The sequence below is a fragment of the Hemicordylus capensis genome, chromosome 10, assembly GCF_027244095.1.
Source record: "Hemicordylus capensis ecotype Gifberg chromosome 10, rHemCap1.1.pri, whole genome shotgun sequence".
NCBI lineage: Eukaryota > Metazoa > Chordata > Lepidosauria > Squamata > Cordylidae > Hemicordylus > Hemicordylus capensis.
Genome location: NC_069666.1, coordinates 16,911,739 through 16,932,285, shown reverse-complemented (window position 1 = coordinate 16,932,285; position 20,547 = coordinate 16,911,739). Strand labels below are relative to the sequence as shown.

At 47.5% G+C, this 20,547-nt stretch overlaps 1 protein-coding gene across 3 annotated transcripts in view; it reads left to right on the top strand.

Annotated features, from left to right (window-relative positions):
- The window catches only part of HEXA (hexosaminidase subunit alpha), a 42,872-nt gene extending 40,069 nt beyond the window's left edge, over positions 1-2,803 (top strand). For all 3 annotated transcript variants that reach the window (XM_053271866.1, XM_053271865.1, XM_053271867.1), the window contains one exon: positions 758-2,803. In XM_053271866.1, coding sequence (XP_053127841.1) covers positions 758-821 — 64 coding nt within the window. In that variant the 3' untranslated portion in view covers positions 822-2,803. The remainder of the gene's footprint in view (positions 1-757) is intronic.
- The last annotated feature ends 17,744 nt before the right edge of the window (positions 2,804-20,547 follow it).

The following is a 20,547-nucleotide window of genomic DNA, read 5'->3' as shown; positions in this document are numbered from 1 at the left end:
GGTCATAGCAACATAGGACGCTGCCCTTGGCTGAGTCAGACCCTTGGTCCATCTAGTTCAGTATTGTCTACGCAGACTGGCAGCGGCTTCTCCAAGGTTGCAGGCAGGAGTCTCTCTCAGCAGCACTATATGGAGATCCCAGGGAGGGGACCTGGGACCTTCTGGATGCAAGCAGGCAGGTGCTCTCCCAGAGTGGCCGCATCTCCTATGGGGAATTCCTTACAGCAGGAGTGTCAGACTCTGGCCCTCCAGCTATTTTTGGCCTACAGCTCCCATAATCCCTGATTGAAGGCTGGGAAACGTAGTCCTTCCCATAGAACTCTTATGACATCATGAGATGTCTTAAAAAACATTATTAAGATTGCCTCCTCTGTTTTAAGACACAGAACCTTTTCAAAAAGTTGAGACACAGCCCCAGCATGGTCAAACGACACATAATACTGCCACCTTGCTGAAACTAAGCAGGTCCTGGTGTGGTCAGTGCCTGGATGGGAGACCCTTGTATGTCACCTTTTGGGGATGGGGCCTTGGCTCAATGGTAGGGCATTTGCTTTGCACGTAGAAAGTCCATGATGGCATCTCCAGGTAGGGCTGGGAAAGACTCCTGCCTGATACCCTGGAAAGCTGCTGACAGTCAGTGTAGACAATACTGAGCAAGATGGACCAAGGGTCTGACTCAGTATATGGCAGCTTCTGATGTTCTGTGTGCCTAAGTACGATCTTCCACTGATATGTTAATGTTCCTTCTTCTTTGCAGGCGAGGGATCCGGGCAGAGCCCCTTTTCACCGGCCACTGTGACTATGAATTCAATGCACTTTGACTTGTGCATCCGGCTCCTCTTTGGTTCCACATACCTGGATCGCTTTTGCATGTCCCGGAGAGTAGTAGTGATTTCCCCCCCACAAATGAACATTTCAGGGATGCACAAATGCAAAATCAATCAATTGTTGCTTTGGGGGTTTTAAAGAATACTTTTAATAAAAACTCAGTCCAGTGCATTCAGCTGGAGAAGATGCTTCGCTTCTCTGATTTTATATTTTTTGTAAGTGCCAAAGAGGTTATATAAAGGGATCAAGAGAGACACCAGTCACCCTACAATTATCTCTTGTTGGAAGATTCCTAATAATTTTTTTTCTGGAAGCCTCATGTGCTATCTGTAATCATGGCCCAGAACCTGCAATAAGAAATACCATTCTCTTACAAATGTTAGTGGTTGCATTGTGCAGGGGTAGTCCTTTCATAAGGCGAGGTGAAGCTGTTGCCTCAGGTGGCAAATTATTGAGGCACCAGCAGGATGGCAAAATCCCCACCACCATCACCATCAGAGCAGTTCTTTGGGACCAATCATCTGACCCTTCAAAACTTCACAACGCTTTGCAAAGCCTGCAAGAAGCACAAGGAGGGAAGAGGAGGCTGCGAGCCACCTCCCTCCCCCTGCCACTTTTTAAGCTCATAAGGGTCAGTTGTGAAAGAGCGTTGGTCCCAGTGTTCCCTCTAACAGGAATTCTCAGATGTTGCGGACTACAACTCCCCGAATCCCCAGCTGCAGTGGCTTTTACTTGGGGATTCTGGTAGTTGTAGTTGACAAAATCTGAGGATCCCTGTTAGAGGGAACACTGGTTGGTCCCCACAAGAATTGTGGGGCAAGGCAGTAATTTCCGTCTTGCCTCAGGCACCACCATACCTTGGGTTGCCCCTGCTCAACCACACCCGTTCCCAGATGTTTCCAGTCCCAATTTCACTGAAAAGTGTGGGTGGTGTTGGGTTTGGTTCCCTGAGAGGTGGCCTTCTGGTAGGAAGCATGAATTGTCCCCTTTGCTAAGCAGGGCCTGCCCTGGTTTGCATTTGAATGGGAGACTACATGTGAGCACTGTAAGATATTTCCCATAGGGGATGGGAATAGCACTTGCATGCAGAAGGTTCCAAACTCCCTTCCTGCTGTCTCCAAGATAGGCTGAGAGAGACTCCTGCCTGCAACCCTAGAGAAGTTGCTGCCAGTCAGAAGATATTGAGATGGATCAAGGGTCTGTCTTGGTATAAGGTAGCTTTCCATGTCCCTGTCTTCTTCCCTGCCATGAGCCTTTTGGAAAAGGTAGATTGACACCCTTAGCCATCAGCTCAGCCACTGGAGTCTAGCTGCTACTCCTTCTCCTCATCTTTCTGGAGAGAAGAACCAGGAGCGTGGACAGTTCAACAAAAGGGTTGCTTCTGGATGTTGGCATCTTTACCATCTTCCACTTTCCTGTGTCCTTCTGCCCTTTACCTCTGCCTTTTGGAATTCCTTGTCCTGTGCCTCACCCACAATGGTGACTGATTCACAAAAATGTGTTTGGGTATACCTGCCCAGACATCCAGGAGTACGTAGCTTTAAATGATAACCACTGATGATAAGAAAGCATTCCTCCCAGGTTGCCTGGAGACCAAATTATAAAGAGAGATTCAAAATATGTGTTTTGGTGGCAGAACTGCTTTAGCTAGAGTGAGAAATGACAAGTGATGTTTTAAATCAGATCTGGCAGAGATTCTCAAACTTGGGTCCCAGATATAGTTGGGCTACAATGTCCCCAGCTGCATTGTGGCTGGGCATTGCAGCCCAACAACATCTGTGGATCCAGGTGCGAGAACCTCTGACTTACGGAAAGAGGTACCCAATATGTTGATGTATCTTCTCAAACGCTGCCTTTTCTGTACTGCTTTTACAAAGTGGTGACTCCAATACAATCTTGTGCCTTGAGGGCCATCTGTGTGGAATGGCAGGATGTTCATGATTTAAATAAATGGATACATAAGATTTTCAAATGAGCAACCCTGTTCTAACTTTATTTCTGGATGTATGGATATTTTTAAAAGTGTTAATATATATATGAGAGAGAGAGAGAGACTCCTGTATGGTAGTCTCCAGGTTTAATATAAGGATTTTGTTAATGTTGCCTGATCACCTGGAAGCACTTCTTACATGTCGTAGGCAAGTGGCTGTTTGAAAGCCTGTTGTAAACTGCTTTGTGAAATGAATATGAACACTTACCTTTGCTGATGAAGATATGGTTACCTAGCATGTCACTGGAATGGGCCGGAGAAGGCCTGAACTGCCAACCTGGGCTACTCTGGCGGAGGCCAGCAGGTGTGTATGGGGGGAGCCACTGATATCACCACCGAAAATTGAGTTAAGTGCCCCCTGACTCCCCTGCCACCCCCTCTCTAGCCTTAGGGAAACCTCCCTGCCCTTTACCTGTAGACTCCCAAACCGGTCTGAACTTAGACCGGCCAAACCGGGCCGGTTCTATTTGAACCATGGTTTTATTAATCGAGCCAGCTCACACACCCCTAATTCTACTCAGATTGCAGGCCGGTTTGATTTGAACCTTAAGATCTTCGGAGGCCCTTCTCCAAGTGCCCTGCCAAGCAAAGTTAGGTGGGGGGCTGCTAGGGAGAAGGCCTTGGCCAGGGATGTGTGTTGGTCACACCCTGTTTATTGAACAGGCTCCCCAGTGAAATTCGCTTGGCACCATCACTTTGTTCTTTTAGATGCCAGGTGGAGACCTTTTTGTTCACTCAGGCTTTTAAAATTTGATTTTTTTGAATTGATTAAACAAAGGTTTTTTAACTTTGTAGTCAGAGGTGCACCTAGGTAATTTTGGAGCCTGGACCTAAAGGCCTTTGGAGGCCCCCCCCCCCCGCCCAATGCAATTTAAGCATTATCATGCTTTGCCAGATGATCACACCACCCGGGACACACTAAAGAGGATTTGGGGGCACCCAGGGGCTGTAGAGGCCCTGGACTTGAGCCCCAAAGTCCAGGGGTAAGAGTGCCTCTGTGGGGTGTGTGTGTGTGTGTGTGTGTGTGTGTGTGTGTGTGTTGGGTGTGTTTATTGGATGTTTGGGCGGCTAACAAATAAAGTGTGGTGGTGGTGGTGTTATTTACAGAAATGCTAACTAACATGTAGCTAACTGGAAATGTTAACTAGGGCTGATCTGACACATGTGTTGTACTTTTTTCTTCTGTATTCTGGTGAAGAGGAGCATTCATTTAATTAATTATCCTAGTATTGTTTCAGGTGGCTGCTAGTTCGGCTGCCATGCCAGTAGGCGGCAGTGGTGCTCTGGGGAAGGCCCCTGCTCCTTGCCTTCCAGTGCGGCATCTTGGGCTTTTGAGCGGGGCTGGAGGAATGTTTTCATTCGGCTGTCCTGGTCTTAAAAGTCCTTGTCACTTTCTCATGCAGTGCAAATAGCTACTACTCCCTGCCCTGCCGAAACGATTCGGCTTGTCCCTACTGGTTGCGCTGAATCAATTTGTGCACATCCCGAGTCAAACATTTTTGTGCAGAGTTGACTAGGAATGACCCACATGCTGTGGATTTACTCTAGGACTCTGAGGCAGGCTTTACCAGAGTTAGAATTCAAGGGGACAATTGCAAGATCACTTCATGCAGCAGATCAGCCTACCTCAGGGATTCTCAACTTTGGGTCACCAGATATGGTTAGACTACGGTGCCCATCATCACAAGCCACAACGGCCTTTGGCCATTCTCCAATTCCTCTAAAACAGGGTCCATTATCTGGGGATCTAAGGTTGATCCTGGCTTACCCATTAATACTCAATTGGCTATTTATGCTTAAAGCTACTGCTCCCTGCCCCACCATGTCCCTACTGGATGCACTGAATCGATTTGTGCACATCCCGAGTCCAGCATTCTGACCACTACACCACATGGAACCAGGGGCGTAGCAAAGTCAGAGTGGGCCCAGAGACAAGATTTTAAAATGCCTCCCCCCCCCCCACTGAAGCTCAGCTCATGAAGTAAAGAAATCTTAAATGAGGCTGAATAGTGGTAACAAAAAGCATAGTAAAATTTATATATATATATGTGCCACAATAGAACATCATCCTAAATTATTTTTAAAAGGTTTTGTAAATTGTGGACGATGCAAGTCATTTAATGGTACTAGAGAAACATGCTGTTCTGGTAGCTTCAGGTCTTAACACTTAACACTCTTAACACTCACATCAGTTTCGGAGGATGAATATAACTGAAGGAAGTCTGGGTGGGTGCACAGCTGGGGGAGTCAGTCATGTGATTTGCCTCTGGGGGACGCCCCACGGCAGTGGGCCCCCAGACAACTGTCTCCCCTTGCTCTATTATAGTTACACCCTACATGGAACATAGGAAGATGCTTTATTTACACCAAATCAAACCATTGGTCCATCTAACTCAGTATTGTCTACACTGACAGCAGTTCTCCAAGGTTTTAGGCAGGAGTCTCTTCCAGCTCTACCTCAAGATACCAAGGAGTAAATCTGGGCCCCACTGCATGCAAGCATGTAGATGTTCTTCCACTGAGCTATGGCCTCATCCTTTAAAGGGAGTACCTTCTAGAGCTCACCGGTATGCTCCCATCCCAAATGCAAACCAAGACAAACCCTGCTTAGCAAAACATGCTCACTACCACAAGACCAGCTCAATGGCACTATGTTTATAATTAGTATGGCTGTACTCAACATGTGGGAAAAGAGTGTGTGCATGTGAGGGGAATTATCCCTTTCCCCATAGTTTAACCACTCCTTACAGCAGGCCTGCACAACATACGGCCGATAGGCTGGATCCTGCGGGCCAGATCTGGCTGCACAGGCTTTTTTTCTGGCCTTCATGATTTGCAAGTACGATCGATAGTCTTTCCTCCTTTCAGCACAGAATGAAGAGGATCTCGGCAGCAAGGTTTTTTTGTCCTGCTGCTGCCAGGCATTTTGATTAAGTGCCGTCAAGTCGGTGTCGACTCTTAGCGACCACATAGATAGATTCTCTCCAGGATGATCTTTCTTCCACTTGGCCTTGAAGGTCTCCCAGTGGTGCAGCCATTGCTGTGGTAATCGAGTCCATCCACCTTGCTGCTGGTTGTTCTCTTCTCTTTCCTTCAACTTCCCCCAGCATTATGGACTTCTCAAGGGAGCTGAACCTTCGCATCATGTGTCCGAAGTATGATAGTTTGACCCTGGTCATTTGTGCCTCGAGTGAAAATTCTGGATTGATTTGTTCTATGATCCATTTGTTTGTTTTCCTGGCTGTCTGTAGTCTCCTCAAAAGTCTTCTCCAGCACCAAAGTTCAGAAGTGTCAACACCTTTTCTGTCTTCCTTCTTCAACGTCCAGCTTTCGCATCCATAGAGTGTCACAACAACAAATATTTACATACTACTTTTCAACAAAAGTTCCCGAAGTGATTTACATAGAGAAATAATAAAGAAAGAAAGAAAGAAAGAAAGAAAGAAAGAAAAAGAAAGAAAGATGGTTCCCTGTCCCCAAAGGGCTCACAATCTAAAAAGAAACATAAGGTTTCATGGCACTAGAGGTACTGTGCTGGGGGTGGATAGGGCCAGTTACTCTCCCCCTGCTAAATAAAGAATCACCACATTAAAAAGTGCTTCTTTGCTCAGTTAGCAGGGAACATATATAAATATTTGTAGGAAGAGTAGCTGTTGTTGCACTACAACATCCATCACAATGGCCAGTATAGACACGTCATGGCATCTAAATCTCCTTTCCAAGGTCTTCATTGCAAGCCTACCAAGTGCTAGTATGCGGCATATTTCTTGACTGCTGGATCTTTTACTGTTGATGGTATCCTTTACTGTTGATGGCAGAAGCTATCCACCACTTCAGTGTCTTCATTATCAATTCTGAGGCTAGTTGCTGTACCCGTTGTCATTAGTTTAGTCTTCTTTACATTTAATTGTAGTCCCATTTTTTTTCACTGTGCTCCTTGACTTTCATTACTAGAGCTTGCAGATCATCTGCATTCTCAGCTATCAGAGTGGTATCATCAGCGTAGTGCAGGGTATTGACGTTTCTTTCTCCAATTTTAAAACCACATTCATCTTCTTCCAATCCAGCTTCTCTCAGTATATGTTCAGCATATAAGTTGAATATATAAGGAGAAAGTATACAGCCTTATCTTACTTGTTTGCTGATCTGGAACCAGTCTGTTTCACCATGTTCCGTCTGGACTGTAGTTTCCTGTCCTGTGTATAGGTTTCTCATGAGAACAATGAGATGTTTGGGGAATGCCCATTTTTCTAAGGATATTCCACAGCTTGACATGGTCGACACAATTGAAGTCTGTAGTCTATAAGCACATATTGACTTCTTTTTGGTATTCTTTGGCTTTCTCAATTATCCAGCAGTCATCAATAATGATGTCTCTTGTTCCTCGGCATTGGATGTATGTTCCTCTGATCTGCATTGGATGATCCTGAGCATTATTTTACTAGCATGTGAAATTAAGGATATTGTGCGATGGTTTGCGCAATCTGTTAAGTCTCTTTTCTTTGGTATGTGTATGTAGACTGACCTCTTCCAATCTGTTGGCTACTGTGTCATTCTCCAAATTTGCTGGCATAGTTTGGTTAGAGCCTTGACTGATTCTTCTTCTGTTGCCTGCCATATTTCTGTAGCTATTCCATCAGTTCCTGTAGCCTTCTGACTTGGTAATGACCAGAGTGCTGATCTAACTTCATCTTCCCATACTAGAGGTTCTTGCAAGTAGGGAATATCTTCTAGAGTATCTTGGATGTTGACATCTCTGCTGTACAGATTTTCAGTATACTTCTTCCATCTCTGTTTGATCTTCTCTGAACCAGTTACTATCTATCCTTTGGCATCCCTTAACATACCAATTCAAGGTTGGAACCTCCTTCTGAGTTCAGAGATCTTTTGGAAAACTTTCCTTGTTTTTCCGTGTCTGTTTCCATCCTCAAGGTCTGTACAGATGTCATTGTAGCACTGCTCCTTGTCTCTTCTAACAGCTTTCGGAAATTCCTTATTAAGTTCCTTCCTGAGGTCTTTATCTTTCTTGACTTTGGCTTCTCTCCTCTTCTGGGCAAGTTCCATAGTCTGGAACTTTCCACCGGCTGCCAGGCACAGCTGTTGATAATTGTATCATTCTCTCCTCTTCATGTGAAGAGAATGATGCATTGATCAACAGCTTATGCCTGGCAGCCCCTGAAGAACAAAAACTAACATTGCTGGTGTGATTATGTTGCTGAACAGAAAGTGGGGTAAAGCAAGGTACTGTTCTGCTGCCTACAGGCATGCTAAAGAGGCAGCTGTCCCTTCTTAAGAGCTGGCTTTCCTCCATTAGGATCGCTGACTGGGGAAGGAGCGGAGGACGGAGGAGAAAACTCTGCTTCTCATTTCAGGAAAGAAGGATAATTACTAGCCACTCACGTTCCTCACGGCTGCTGGCTTTGTAAGATCAGCATAGTTTCATTCTTCCCCCATTTAAAAGGAACCCCTTGCAACCATCATAGTGAAAGTTCCTCCTCATGTCTAGCTTGAAATGTCTGCTTCCTTGTCATCTTAACCCCTTGGTTCTGGTCCTTGGGAGCAACAGTGAACAAGCCTACTCCTTCCTCTATGGGAAAGCCCATCAGATATTTGAAGACGGTTCTCATACTCGGGGAGGGGGAGAGACCCCCTTAGTCTTCTCTTCTCCACGCTAAACACACCCAGCTCCTCCTTTAGCTGTTCCTCATAGTTCTGGATTTCAAGACTCCTCACTGCCTGGGTTGCTGTATATCAAAGCCCTTAACATGCATTTAGAGATGAGAAGTGTGTGTTTGTGTGTGGCGTATCCGTCGCTAATCCCATGAGTGGCAGCTCTCGTGAGAGTTCGCAAGCAAGCTGCTGGCAGGGGGAGAGGAAAGCAACGACGCCAGTGGGCAAGGCAGGGAAGGAAATGGTGACAACTGGGGACACGGCGACAGTCGAAAGAAAGCAGCAGTGGCGGACAGGCAGGCGGGGAGAAGGCGGTGGGGGGTGGATGGGCAGGTGGGGGAAGAAGGCGTCGGCGGGCGGGGAAGAAAACGACAGCGGTGGGCAAGTGGGGAAAGAAGGCGGGGGCGGGCAGGCTGGTTGGCCAGGGAAACTAGAGGTTCAGATGTGCTGCACCCAACCCAGCTAGCTTTATTTTGTTTCATTAAGGATGAGAAGTCTTTACGAGGAGAATTGGTCTTGTAGTAGCAAGTATGAATTGTCCTCTTTGCTAAGCAGAGTCTGCCTTGGTTTGTATTTGAATGGGAGACGTGAATGGGAGACATGTGTGAGTACTGTAAGATATTCCCCTCAGGGGATGGGGCTGCTCTGGGAACAGCATCTGGATGCTTGCTTGCATGTAGAAGGTTCCAAGTCACTTCCCTGGCAGCATCTCCAAGATAGGGCTGAGAGAGACTCCTGCTTCCAACCTTGGAGAAGCCGCTGCCAGTCTGTGCAGACAATACTGAGCTAGGTGGACCAGTGGTCTGACTCGGTATATGGCAACTTCCTAAGTTCCTATGCAGTGCCCAGAACTGGACACAGTATTCCAAGTGAGGTCTGACCAGTGCAGAACAGAGCAGAATTATTACTTCTTGGATACTATATCTCTGTTAATGCAGATTAAGATTGCATTTGCTTTTTTTGCTGCTCTACCACACTGCTGGCTCATATTTAATTTGTGGCTCTATAAGACGCTCCAGTCCTTTCACATGTGCCTGGCCCGCCTTATATGTGCACATTCCATTTTTCTTACCTAACTGCAGGATTTTTACATTTTGTCTCTGTTGAAGTTCATCTTATTGGTTCCGGCCCCGGGTTTGCATCTTGATTCTGTCTTCTGTGGTGTTAACTATTGCCCCACCCCACCCCCGCCTGCCCCGCCATGCCTCATGCTTTTAAGCTTAGGGTTTGCAAAGCTGCATGGATAAAACAGGCTTTAATTTCCTTAAATTCGCTCTTGAGTGTGGCATGATCCCCCATGGTGATGATGTGAGGTGCAGCAAACAGCTGGAGGTTAGTCATTCTGGCGATGCAGAGGAAGAAGGAAGGCACACTCTATCTGCTGAAAGCGATGGTGTGAGATTTCCCACCACTGGCATTTTCCATACAATAACTGATGAGCTAGTGGGAGGGCAAAATAAATGCTGTTGTCTCGGGGAGTGTGTACAAGGCATGGCAACAAATAATCATAGAGGAGCCTAATCATGCACCCAGCTGTGTAAGCCTCGGCCTCTGGCAGCCCCTTTCACTGTTCTAATTTCAGCAGCAAGTAGAGTTTGGTGTGCGCCAAGCAGTACTCCAGCAGCACATGTTCTATGAATCCCATAACCCTATGGAACTCACTGCCGCAAGATGTGCTACTGCCTGCTGCCTTGGATAGCTTTAAGAGGGAATTAAACCCATTTCAGGAGGAGGATTGGTCTAGTGATGACTATTAGCTGCTATACTGTAATGGAACCTTCATGGTCAAAGGCAGTATACCAATGATTACCAGTTTGGGGAAGGGGGGGGCAGCCAGGGAAGGCTATTGTCTTCAGCTTGTGGGCTTCCCAGTAGTATTGGGGTGGCTAGTGCTGGAAACAGGAAGCTAAGCTAGATGGAGCCTGGTCCTGACCTTGCAGGGAGAGAGGTAGAGGGGTGTGTGTGTGTGTGTGTGTGTGTGTGTGAGAGAGAGAGAGAGAGAGAGAGAGAGAGAGAGAGAGAGAGAGAGAGAGAGAGAGAGAGAGAGATTGATTCCCTACTACAGCTGTCATCTGTACTTTTTTTTCTTTTTTAAAGAAAGCACACACCTACCACACAGGAATATCCCCAGTACTATTTGCCTAAAATTCGTGCACTTTCTCAGGACCTGTTTTTGACTTGCTATCTTTATCCTAGGCCCCTGGAATGGGACAGGTTAGAAATCTAAAAATAAATTATATTTAATTTACATTTATATTCCACTCTTCCTCCAAGGAGCCCAGACAACAACCCTGTGAAGTAGGTTAGGCTGAGAGAGAATTAAATATAAATAACTGGCCCCGAGTCACCCAGCCAGGATCATGGCTGAATGGGGAGTTGAACTCAGGTCTCCCCGGTCCTAGTCCAGCACTCTAACCACTACACCACAGTACAAGTTGAGACCTGAGGTGGGATTGTTGCACACACGTGTGTGTCTTTCTGGATCCTCCTATAGCAGGGCTGGCCAATCTGAGCCTCTCCAGCTGTTATTGGACTACAACTCCCATCATCCCCGGCCATAATCAACTTCATCAGGGCATGATGGCAGTCCAACAACAGTCCAACAACAGCGGGGGAAACCTCAACTTGGCCAGTCTAGTCTCACAAGCTGAGGGTGTAACTTTCATAATTACCCTTGCAAGTAGGCTACAAGAAAGCATGGTTGCCCAATGGAGAAATAAAATACCCAAAGTAATAGAATAAAACCATGCTCATTTTTGTTCACAGTGGGTTTGAAATATGTATATGTTTTTAAAAGGAGAAATCTGCTGCCTGCTGGTTTGTTTATCCTTTCCCCGAAGCCCATATACCTCATACGTTTCCCTGAAGTTCATATACCTCATCATGCAGCTGACCTGCCTTATACCATGCAGAGGTGAGAACAGAAAGCTTGGGAGGCTGCTAAGCATCTTTTGCATCTCTCTGTAGCTTGTCAACCCTTACCCCAAAGGGTGCCAGATCTCTCCTGGCAATGCAGCTCTTCCCGCAGCTATTCAGAGTTGGCACAGACAGCTGTCAGCAGGGAAGGAAAGGTCAAGTGGTTTCTTAGCAACAATTTGCCAATTGTACTAACAGGGACTCTCCTGGTTGCTATGATGGTTGCTGTGAAAACACTATCGCTGAGAAGGTGTGGCCAGCAAAAAAAGGGAGGACAGGTTAGGCTGTGACAGGTGGTGTTTCTGCAACTGGCTGCCATGGAAATACTGTAGGATTGCTTCCAACTTATGCTTAAAGACTCCTGAAGAATGATTTAGTGCTATACTCTAAACCAGGGCTGCACAACTCCAACACTCCTGCAAATGTTGGACTACAACTCCCATCACCCCTGACTATTGGTCACTGTAGCTGGGAATGATGGAAGCTGTTGTCCAGCAACAGCTGGAGGGCTGAAGTTGTGCAGCCCTACTCTAAACAGACACGTGCCTCCTCTTATTCAAGGGCAGCCCTACAATGAGGCCCAGTGAAGCAGTCGCTTCAGGCAGCACACTAGATGATGCAGGGATGCTTCACTATGGCTACCTCATTGGGCCTTACTGTGTATTTCCATATTCAGGCTTATCCTCTTCCTGATGGCTGCTTCAAATTTCCTGCACTCCCTGCATGGGGGCAGGAAGTGGAACAAGAAGTGCAGGCTCATGCTTCCTATTTACGCCATCCCCTGTGTCTGCCTTTTCAAAAGGCAACGAGAGTGGGGAAATAGCAGCAGACCTCAGGAGATTTAGTGGAGCCTGAGCAGTAACTCCTACCAGGGATGTGCAAACCGGCTTGACCTTGAGCTGGTTCAAGCTCAAACCAGCCCGGTTCGAGGGCTCAACCTCAGACTGGGCCCAGTTCAGTTCAGTTCAAGGTTGAGTTAAACCCTTTGGGGCTGGTTTGGAGGTGCCAGTGCTTTGTAAATTTGAAAAAAAATAAGGTCAACTTACTGCCCCCAAGAACTTTGGCAGCCTCAGGGGGTATTGCTGCAGCCATGAGGGGCCTCTGGTGGTTCTCCCCCCCCCGGCCTCCACCTGGTCTCCCCAGGACCGGTTTCACCTGTTTGGGGGCCAATTTGGTCCTCTGAGAATGTGTGGTGGCCATTTTTGAGGCCACTGTGCATGTGCATGGACCATTTGCATGGCCGCCTGCTCTCAGAGGGCCAAAAAAACATACACACAATTTAAAACAATGTAAACAATTTAAAAGTCAAAACAGATTAAAACCTAAGAATTAAAAAAGCTGAAAAAGCTTGAGTGAAGAAGTGGGTTTTCAAATACTTTTTAACAATTGTCAGAGATGGGGAGGATCATATTTCAGTAGGGAGTGCATTCCACAATCTGGTGGCAGCAATCTAGAAGGCCCGTCCCCATGTGGCCACTAGCCAAGCTGGTGGCAACTGGAGACGCACCTCTCCAGACGACCTCAATGGGCGGTGGGGCTCATAATGAAGAAGACGTTCTCTTAAATACCCAGGGCCCAAGCTGTTTAGGGCTTTATAGGTTATAACCTGCACCTTGTCTTTTGGAAATGTATCATCAGCCAGTGCCGCTCTATCAGCAAAGGAGTGATATGGTGTCTCCGAGATGACCCAGAGACCAACTTGTCCTCTGCATTCTGTATAGACCCATAGCCAGATAGTGGCATGGAGTGCACCTGCCTCCCCCCAAAATTCTTCGTGCTCCCCAGTGGCCACCAGGAGCGAGAAGAGAGCTGAGGAGCGAGAAGAATAGCTCGTCGTCTTGAGCTGAGAAGCGAGAAGAATAGCTCACCTCATAGCCTGCTGCACTAGTACTCAGCTGCTCCTCCTCCTCCTCCTGTTCTCGCTGAGCGAGTGAGTTAGCAGCTGCTAGGCTGTGCTTTCATCTTCTCCCGCCCGCACACCTGCTCAAAGAGCCAGTGTGAGCGAAGCCAGCTCGAACAGCTGAGAGATACAGCCGAAGAGACTGAAAACCACCGACGCAAGGGCCACTGCAGAGAGAGAGAGAGAGAGAGAGAGAGAGAGAGACTCTGCAGCTGCAGCTCAGAGCAGCAGAACATGGAGGAGAAGAGAGGACCAGTCTCTACTCCTCCCCTTCAGCTGGGCAAATCGGGCAAGTGGCTGGCTGAGTCTGTCTTGGTAACTTAGGAAGATCTGCTTTCTTGACTTGATTGAAATCAAGTCATTATGCAGGGGTATGTGTGTGTTTACAGATGAGGCCATAGGTGCACCTATGTCTGTCTTCTCCCTCCCCCATGATGGCTCCTGACAGCAGACTTCTGCTAGCAAAGCAAAAAAAGAGGCTAGGAGAATGGCATGTGTGACTCTTGTCTGGGGCTCTGCAAGAGAGAGAGAGAGAGACTGTATGTACAGAATGTACATAGGCATGGCTGGGGCTCTGCAAAGGCTTTCTCTGTGGCTGCCCCAGGGCTTTGGAATATGCTCACTACTGAAATAAGAGCATCTCCTTCTCTGTTTGTTTTCAGGAAGAAGCTCCAGACTCCTGTTTTCGCAGGTTTTAAATTTGAATTAATTTTAATAATTTTAAAACTTGTTTTAATATTGTTTTTATTCTGTATTTTAATTTGTAACTTTTAAATATTGTAAATTTTGTACACCACCTAGAGATGAACATATCAGGCAGTACAGCAATATGATAAAATAAATAAAGGCGGGCAGCCTTGGCTCTTCGGCTGTTGCCATATAACCTGACCCCCCCACACACACTCTTGTGATCCCACCCCAAAATTTTTAGGCTGGCTATGGGCCCGATTCTGTACCAACTGGAGTTTCCGGACTATGTACAAAGGCAACCCTACACAGTGCGCATTGCAGAAGTAAAGTCTTCACTTCAAGTCAAACCAATACGACTTCAGCTTTTGGTTCTTGTTTTGCATTTCCCCACTAGATTCTTGCAATTGGTGCATTGTTTAGATTCTGGAAGGGCATGCCTGTGTCTTATCACCTCTCCCCCACCCCACTTACAGTTAGAAGTCAGAGGAAAGGTGAGGTTTGCGTATACACTACAAGATTGATTTATTCAGGGGAACAACCTTCACTCTTCTGCCTTTCAATTAGTAGACTACCCCCACCTACCCCCTCCAAACCCTTCTGCTTTCATTACCTCCAGCAGTTGGAGAGCAGTTTGTTGTTACTGTCAATAATAAAAATCAAACATATTGATGAGTAAATCAATGCCTCCCAGACTCCTTCCTAGCCATTTGGGTGAGCTTTTCCTGAACAAAGAATTATTCTTATATACATTTCTGACCTTTACAGCCGGGTGGTGGGGCGGGGGGCATTAGGTAGCTGGGAAGTTACTGGAAACTTCCCGGCTTCTCTGAGGTAACTCAAGGCTTTTGGGTTTGCTTCTCCCTCCTGTCCCTTCCAGCCAATACTGCAAATCCAATTGGGTGGCTGAATGGGGGCATGGCTGCATCATTTTAAATCTATTTGGGGGGGGTGTTGTTCAGGGTTGCTTTTACTTTCTCTCCCATTAATTTCTCTACAGTTCCCCTGCAAGGCACAGCTCTTGCTCTCCTCCTGCCACATAGCAAAATTATCCTGGAATTCAGAGGTTTTGACATTCAAATCCCTTATTCCATTGACTGTACTTTTGGGGTACATGACTGCCATTTTGTCACTGGCTCTGCCGCCCCTGGCGGCCATTTTGTGACCGGCTATGCTGCCCCAAGCTGCTGTTTCATGATGGTACCTCCCAAAGCTCTGGCAAAATAAAAAACCAAAATCTGCTCACCCCTGCTTTACAAGAAAGTTCTTTGGGCTACATAAGTCCTTTTGTGGTGATGGTGGTGGGTGGTTTTTTTGGTGTTTTTTTAAGGAACTCGGCTGTGTCCTTGGGCCCTGAGAGGCACTCATGCCCCTGGACTTCTGGGCTGAAGTCCAGGGCCTCCACAGCTCCTGGGGTGCCCAAAATCCTTTTTAGTCTGTCCCAGGTGGTGTGGTTTCCTGGCTGAACATGATGATGCTTAATTTGCAGGATAGTGGGGGCTTCCAAAGGCCTTTAGGTCCACACTTCAAAATTACCTAGGTGCACATCTGGGGCCCTCTAATTTGAGGAATTCCCACATCGTCCTTGTTCTCTTTTATCCTGCTGTGCTGATAGAATTCCTGCCTTGCACAGTGCACCGTGGGCACCATCCCACAATGCTGCATGCGTGTAAATACCTCCAGTGGAGTTGTGCACCAGGGCAGCTCCGTTCCAGTGTAAAGTTGCACAAATGCAGTTGTGCACAGTGGGTACCCATTGGAAATAGTGCATGGTGTGCAGCATGTGAACCACTCACGTTTGCTACTGCGGTCGTCAGCTTCTTACAAGCAGCTGGTTCTGCTAGGGTTTTCTAAAAGGTAAATTTGGAACTGCACAGGGATATATGATTGTAATCTGGATTTGCAGCACGTGCTGTTGGAACACACCTGTGCTTTCCGGTTATTAGAAATGAACTCTGCTGGGGTTGAGGGACCCTTTCCTCCAGAAAAGTTCATAAGAGCTGGGCATGATCGAGAAGGGAAATACCTTTGCATGAGCATCCTTATGCATGATCTTGGCACTTTCCAGATTAGACCCTACAACAGGGTCACTCACGGCGTATCTCTGAAGTGTGCTTCTACACTTCCTGTGTTGTGACACCGCAGTCCCTATGCTGACAGCAGGGTGCCATTCACATTCCCAATGCCTTGCTTTGGATTTAATCACTGCGATTTATTGATAAAACGTATGTCCGGCATAAAAACGTTGCCGTTTTTTTGGGGTTGTTATTTTTTATGAGACTGCTCCCCCTGCTGGCCGCTTTGCTGTTTGCGGTTTGCCTGAATGGAAGCATTTTGCCGCTGTTGAGCAGCTAACTGGAAAGCACCCTACTAGCATTAATTCCAGATATTGTAGTTGGCTTGCAGTATCGAGGCCTGAGGTTCTAAAGGAGCCTAGTCTACTCGCTTTACCTTTTACATCTAACATAAAACAACTTTTGCATGACTTTAATTTTTCCCCCAGTACATAAGTCAATGGCCTTCACTATTTTTGAAGTGGGTGGCCACCGCTCACCCACACCCCATTGTGCAATCCAGCCCATCACTGCCTCCCTTGGTACTGGCATTGGCCCTGTCTTGCCTCTCTTAAGCTCTTGCGTGGCAGTGGAGGAGGACAGAGATCCGCAGGATTCATGGCAGCAGGAGGAGGGGAGAGAGAGTGTGCACTGTAGTGGCCATGGTGTCAGCAGGAGATGTGGGCGGGGTGGGGGGGAGAGCATGCCACAGCAGCCCCAACAGAAGGGGGAGCAAGAGAGGGAGAAAGTGCATGCGTTTGAGGTAGCTCTGGCAGCGGGGGGGTGGACTGAGAGGGAGCAGTAAGCCATGGGCCACCACTGGGGTCCACCCAGACTGCCATTGCCCCTTGGGTTGCCCAGTGAAGAACACTGACATGAGTCTACTTTTGAAGTGCACACTTCTTCCCTGGAACTACACATTCTTTGTCTGGCTGAACATTAAATAAATGGTCCTGCATGCTATGTATGTTGGAGGTGGACTTGGAGTGCATTGACCGTTTTGCACCAACTATCCTGATGACCCCTAGGGGCATTGGGAGTAGAGATAGTGAGTAAGGGTCTCTCCCTAGCCGTTCTACCTGTCTCTACTCTATAACCCCTGATATGACTCTACAGGGTGCTTTCCAGATTAGATCCTGCAATGGGATCACGTTGTATTTCAGAAGTGTGCTTCCCCACTTCCTGCATTGTGACACCACAGTCCAACTATCCTAATGACCCCTGGGGCATTGGGAGTAGAGATAGTGAGTAAGGGTCTCTCCCTAGCCGTTCTACCTGTCTCTACTCTATAACCCCTGATATGACTCTACAGGGTGCTTTCCAGATTAGATCCTGCAATGGGATCACATTGTATTTCAGAAGTGTGCTTCCCCACTTCCTGCATTGTGACACCACAGTCCAACTATCCTAATGACCCCTGGGGCATTGGGAGTAGAGATAGTGAGTAAGGGTCTCTCCCTAGCCGTTCTACCTGTCTCTACTCTATAACCCCTGATATGACTCTACAGGGTGCTTTCCAGATTAGATCCTGCAATGGGATCACGTTGTATTTCGGAAGTGTGCTTCCACACTTCCTGTATTGTGACACCACAGGCCCTATGCGGACAGCAGGGTGCTGTTCACATTCCCAATGCCTGGTTTCGAATTTAATCACTGCAATATAGTTCTATGACTTTGTATATGATGTGTGATCCCTGTAAGATATTCCCCTCAGGGGATGGAGCCGCTCAGGGAAGAGCATCTAGGTTCCAAGTTCCCTCCCTGGCAGCATCTCCAAGATAGGGCTGAGAGAGATTCCGTCCTGCAACCTTGGAGAAGCCGCTGCCAGTCCGTGAAGACAATACTGAGCTAGATGGACCAATGGTCTGACTCAGTATATGGCAGCTTCCTATGTTCTGCTGGAAGCGTGCTCCTGCCCGCCCGCCCACCCACAGCAGCCTGCGAATAAAGATAGTTCCCATCCCTGCCACCTACTGCAAAGATTAAATGAGCAGCAGGTTTTAATGAAGCTGGACAGACCTATAATGAAGAACAGAGGGATAACAGGTGCAGAGAGGAAATGCAGGATCAATACCCACAATCCAATTCATTAGCTAGCTTTTAAAGAGACACAAACAACCTGTCAATACCCCTGTACTCATCCAAAGCCCATTAACTCTTAACTGATGGTCATTTGGCTGAGTTTGACAGGCAGAAATTGGATTTCCAGCAGGGGCCTTGGCTAAGTGTCTTGTCTAAAAGGGGGGAAAAATACCTGGCACGCTGGAGGTCTGTAACTAGAGTAAGCTGCAATAGGCAGAAATTGAATCTCTTTAAGTAGGGCTTTGCCACCTTTGTGCTGGGCTTGTTGCAGCAGCACGGAAAACAGAAATGCAGGCCAGGAAACCGTTCCTGTTGCTCGCTAGCCGTGTGTCAGGAAGGCCTGCACTGCCTCCACTTCTAGTGATTAGGCAGCTGATAAATGTACAGGGATAGGAGGCAAAAGAGAGGGAGGCAGAGCTGTCTGAAAGGGGGACTGGGGGCAGTCGCTCAGGGCCCCATCCTCACAGGGGAACCACAATGCAGCACAGCAACAGAGGCTCTTCTAGTTCTGGCAGGGCTGGAACAACTGTAATTAATTCGTCATGCGGTAGGCAGAGGGTGCTAACTATTTTCGCCCTGGGCCTTGCATAAGCTAGAGACAGCCCTTCATTAGGAACATAGGAAGCTGCCAAATACTGAGTCAGACCATTGGTCTATGGAGCTCAGTATTGTCTACCCAGGCTGGCAGCGGCTTCTCCAAAGCTACAGGCAGGAATCTCTCCCAGCCCTATCTTGGAGATGCTGCCAGGGAGGGAATTTGGAACCTTCTGCTCTTCCTAGAGCGGCTCCATCCCCTAAGGGGAATATATCTGACAGTGCTCACACATCAAGTCTCCCTTTCATATGCAACCAGGGTGGCCCCTGCTTAGCTAAGGGGACAAGTCAGGCTTGCTCCCACCAGACCAGTTCTCCTAGGTCATCCTAAGCCCGTGTAAGGCCAGGGATTCAGTGGGAGCTTGAAACTAAGGAAGATCCTGCACTCTCCAGAATGGTGACTGCTGCTCAGTACACCTACTTTGCCCTGCAACTGGCCCCCATTAATAAACAAGCACCGCAAGCCCGATAGAAATTACCAATCCATCCCAATTCCTCAACCTGTATCCTATAACCTTGTTATGCTGATTGACACCAGGTTGGCAGGCACTGATTTGCAATGCCGCTTCCCAGCTCACAAGCACAGGCGATTAACAGTGCTATCAGTTTGGCTCTGGCTGCTGTTCAGTGGTAATTGAAAACTCCTCCAGGCATTGGGAAAGTGGGCAAAAAGCTCCTCTGACGTATCTGGCCATGTTCATGAAAGGAGAGCTCGGGCCCTCTGGTTTAGGTGGGGATGGGGCCTGGGTGGGGAGAGTTCTTGGGCACATGAGCAGTGCAGGAGGAGAGCTGGTCTTGTGGTAGCAAGCATGACTTGTCCCCTTAGCTAAGCAGGGTCCACCCTGGTTGCATATGAATGGGAGACTTGATGTGTGAGCACTGTAAGATATTTATCTTAGGGGATGGAGCCGCTCTGGGAAGAGCATCTAGGCAGAAGTTCCCTCCCTGGCAGCATCTCCAATATAGGGCTGAGAGAATTTCCTCCCTGCAACCATGGAGAAGCCGCTGTCAGTCTGTGTAGACAAGACTGAGCTAGATGGACCAATGGTCTGACTCAGTATATGGCAGCTTCCTGTGTTCCCTGTAACAGTGATCCCCAGGTGTTGTTGTTGACGACAATGTCCATCATTTCCTGCCATTGCAGGTGAGGATGATGGAGACTGTAGTCGTCAACATCTGGGAATGCCTGTTACATGGAACACTGGAATGTGGGCCACTTGCCCAACATATAAGGCTGGTTCTCATGAACAGCAAGTGGGTAGGGAAAGCATGCTACCCATGTTTGGGAGCGGTGTGCCAGTAGTGGCTCAGCCTAACGAGCCGTGTGTGTGTGTGTGCCAAAGGAGGATGCTCAGGTTGCTCACCCTGCCCAGCAGCACTGCCATTTTGCTTCTGGTTTTGACACATGTTCTCTTTGCCCTAGCACAAAGGAACATAGGAAGCTGCCTTGTAACAAGGCAGACCCTTGGTCCATCTAGCTACACCCTCCATCAGCCTTCCTGCAAATGTTGGCCTACAACTCCCATAATCCCTGCTATTGGCCACTGTGGCTGGGGATTATGAGAGTTGTAGTCCAAAAACAGCTGGGGGGGTGGGGTGGCTAGGTTGAGCAGGCCTGGTCTACAGAGACTAATAAAACAATAATAAAACAATATAAAATTAATAAAATTCAGTTGTAGAACAAGACCAACTTCAAACACGTTTTACCCATTAAAAAGCGACTAGAAATAAATAATAAAAACTAAAATGCTTCTCTGAAAACATGGATCTTTAAGTGTGTGTTTTTAAAAAAAAAAAAACGGAGGGAAGGGGCATGGTGTCATGAG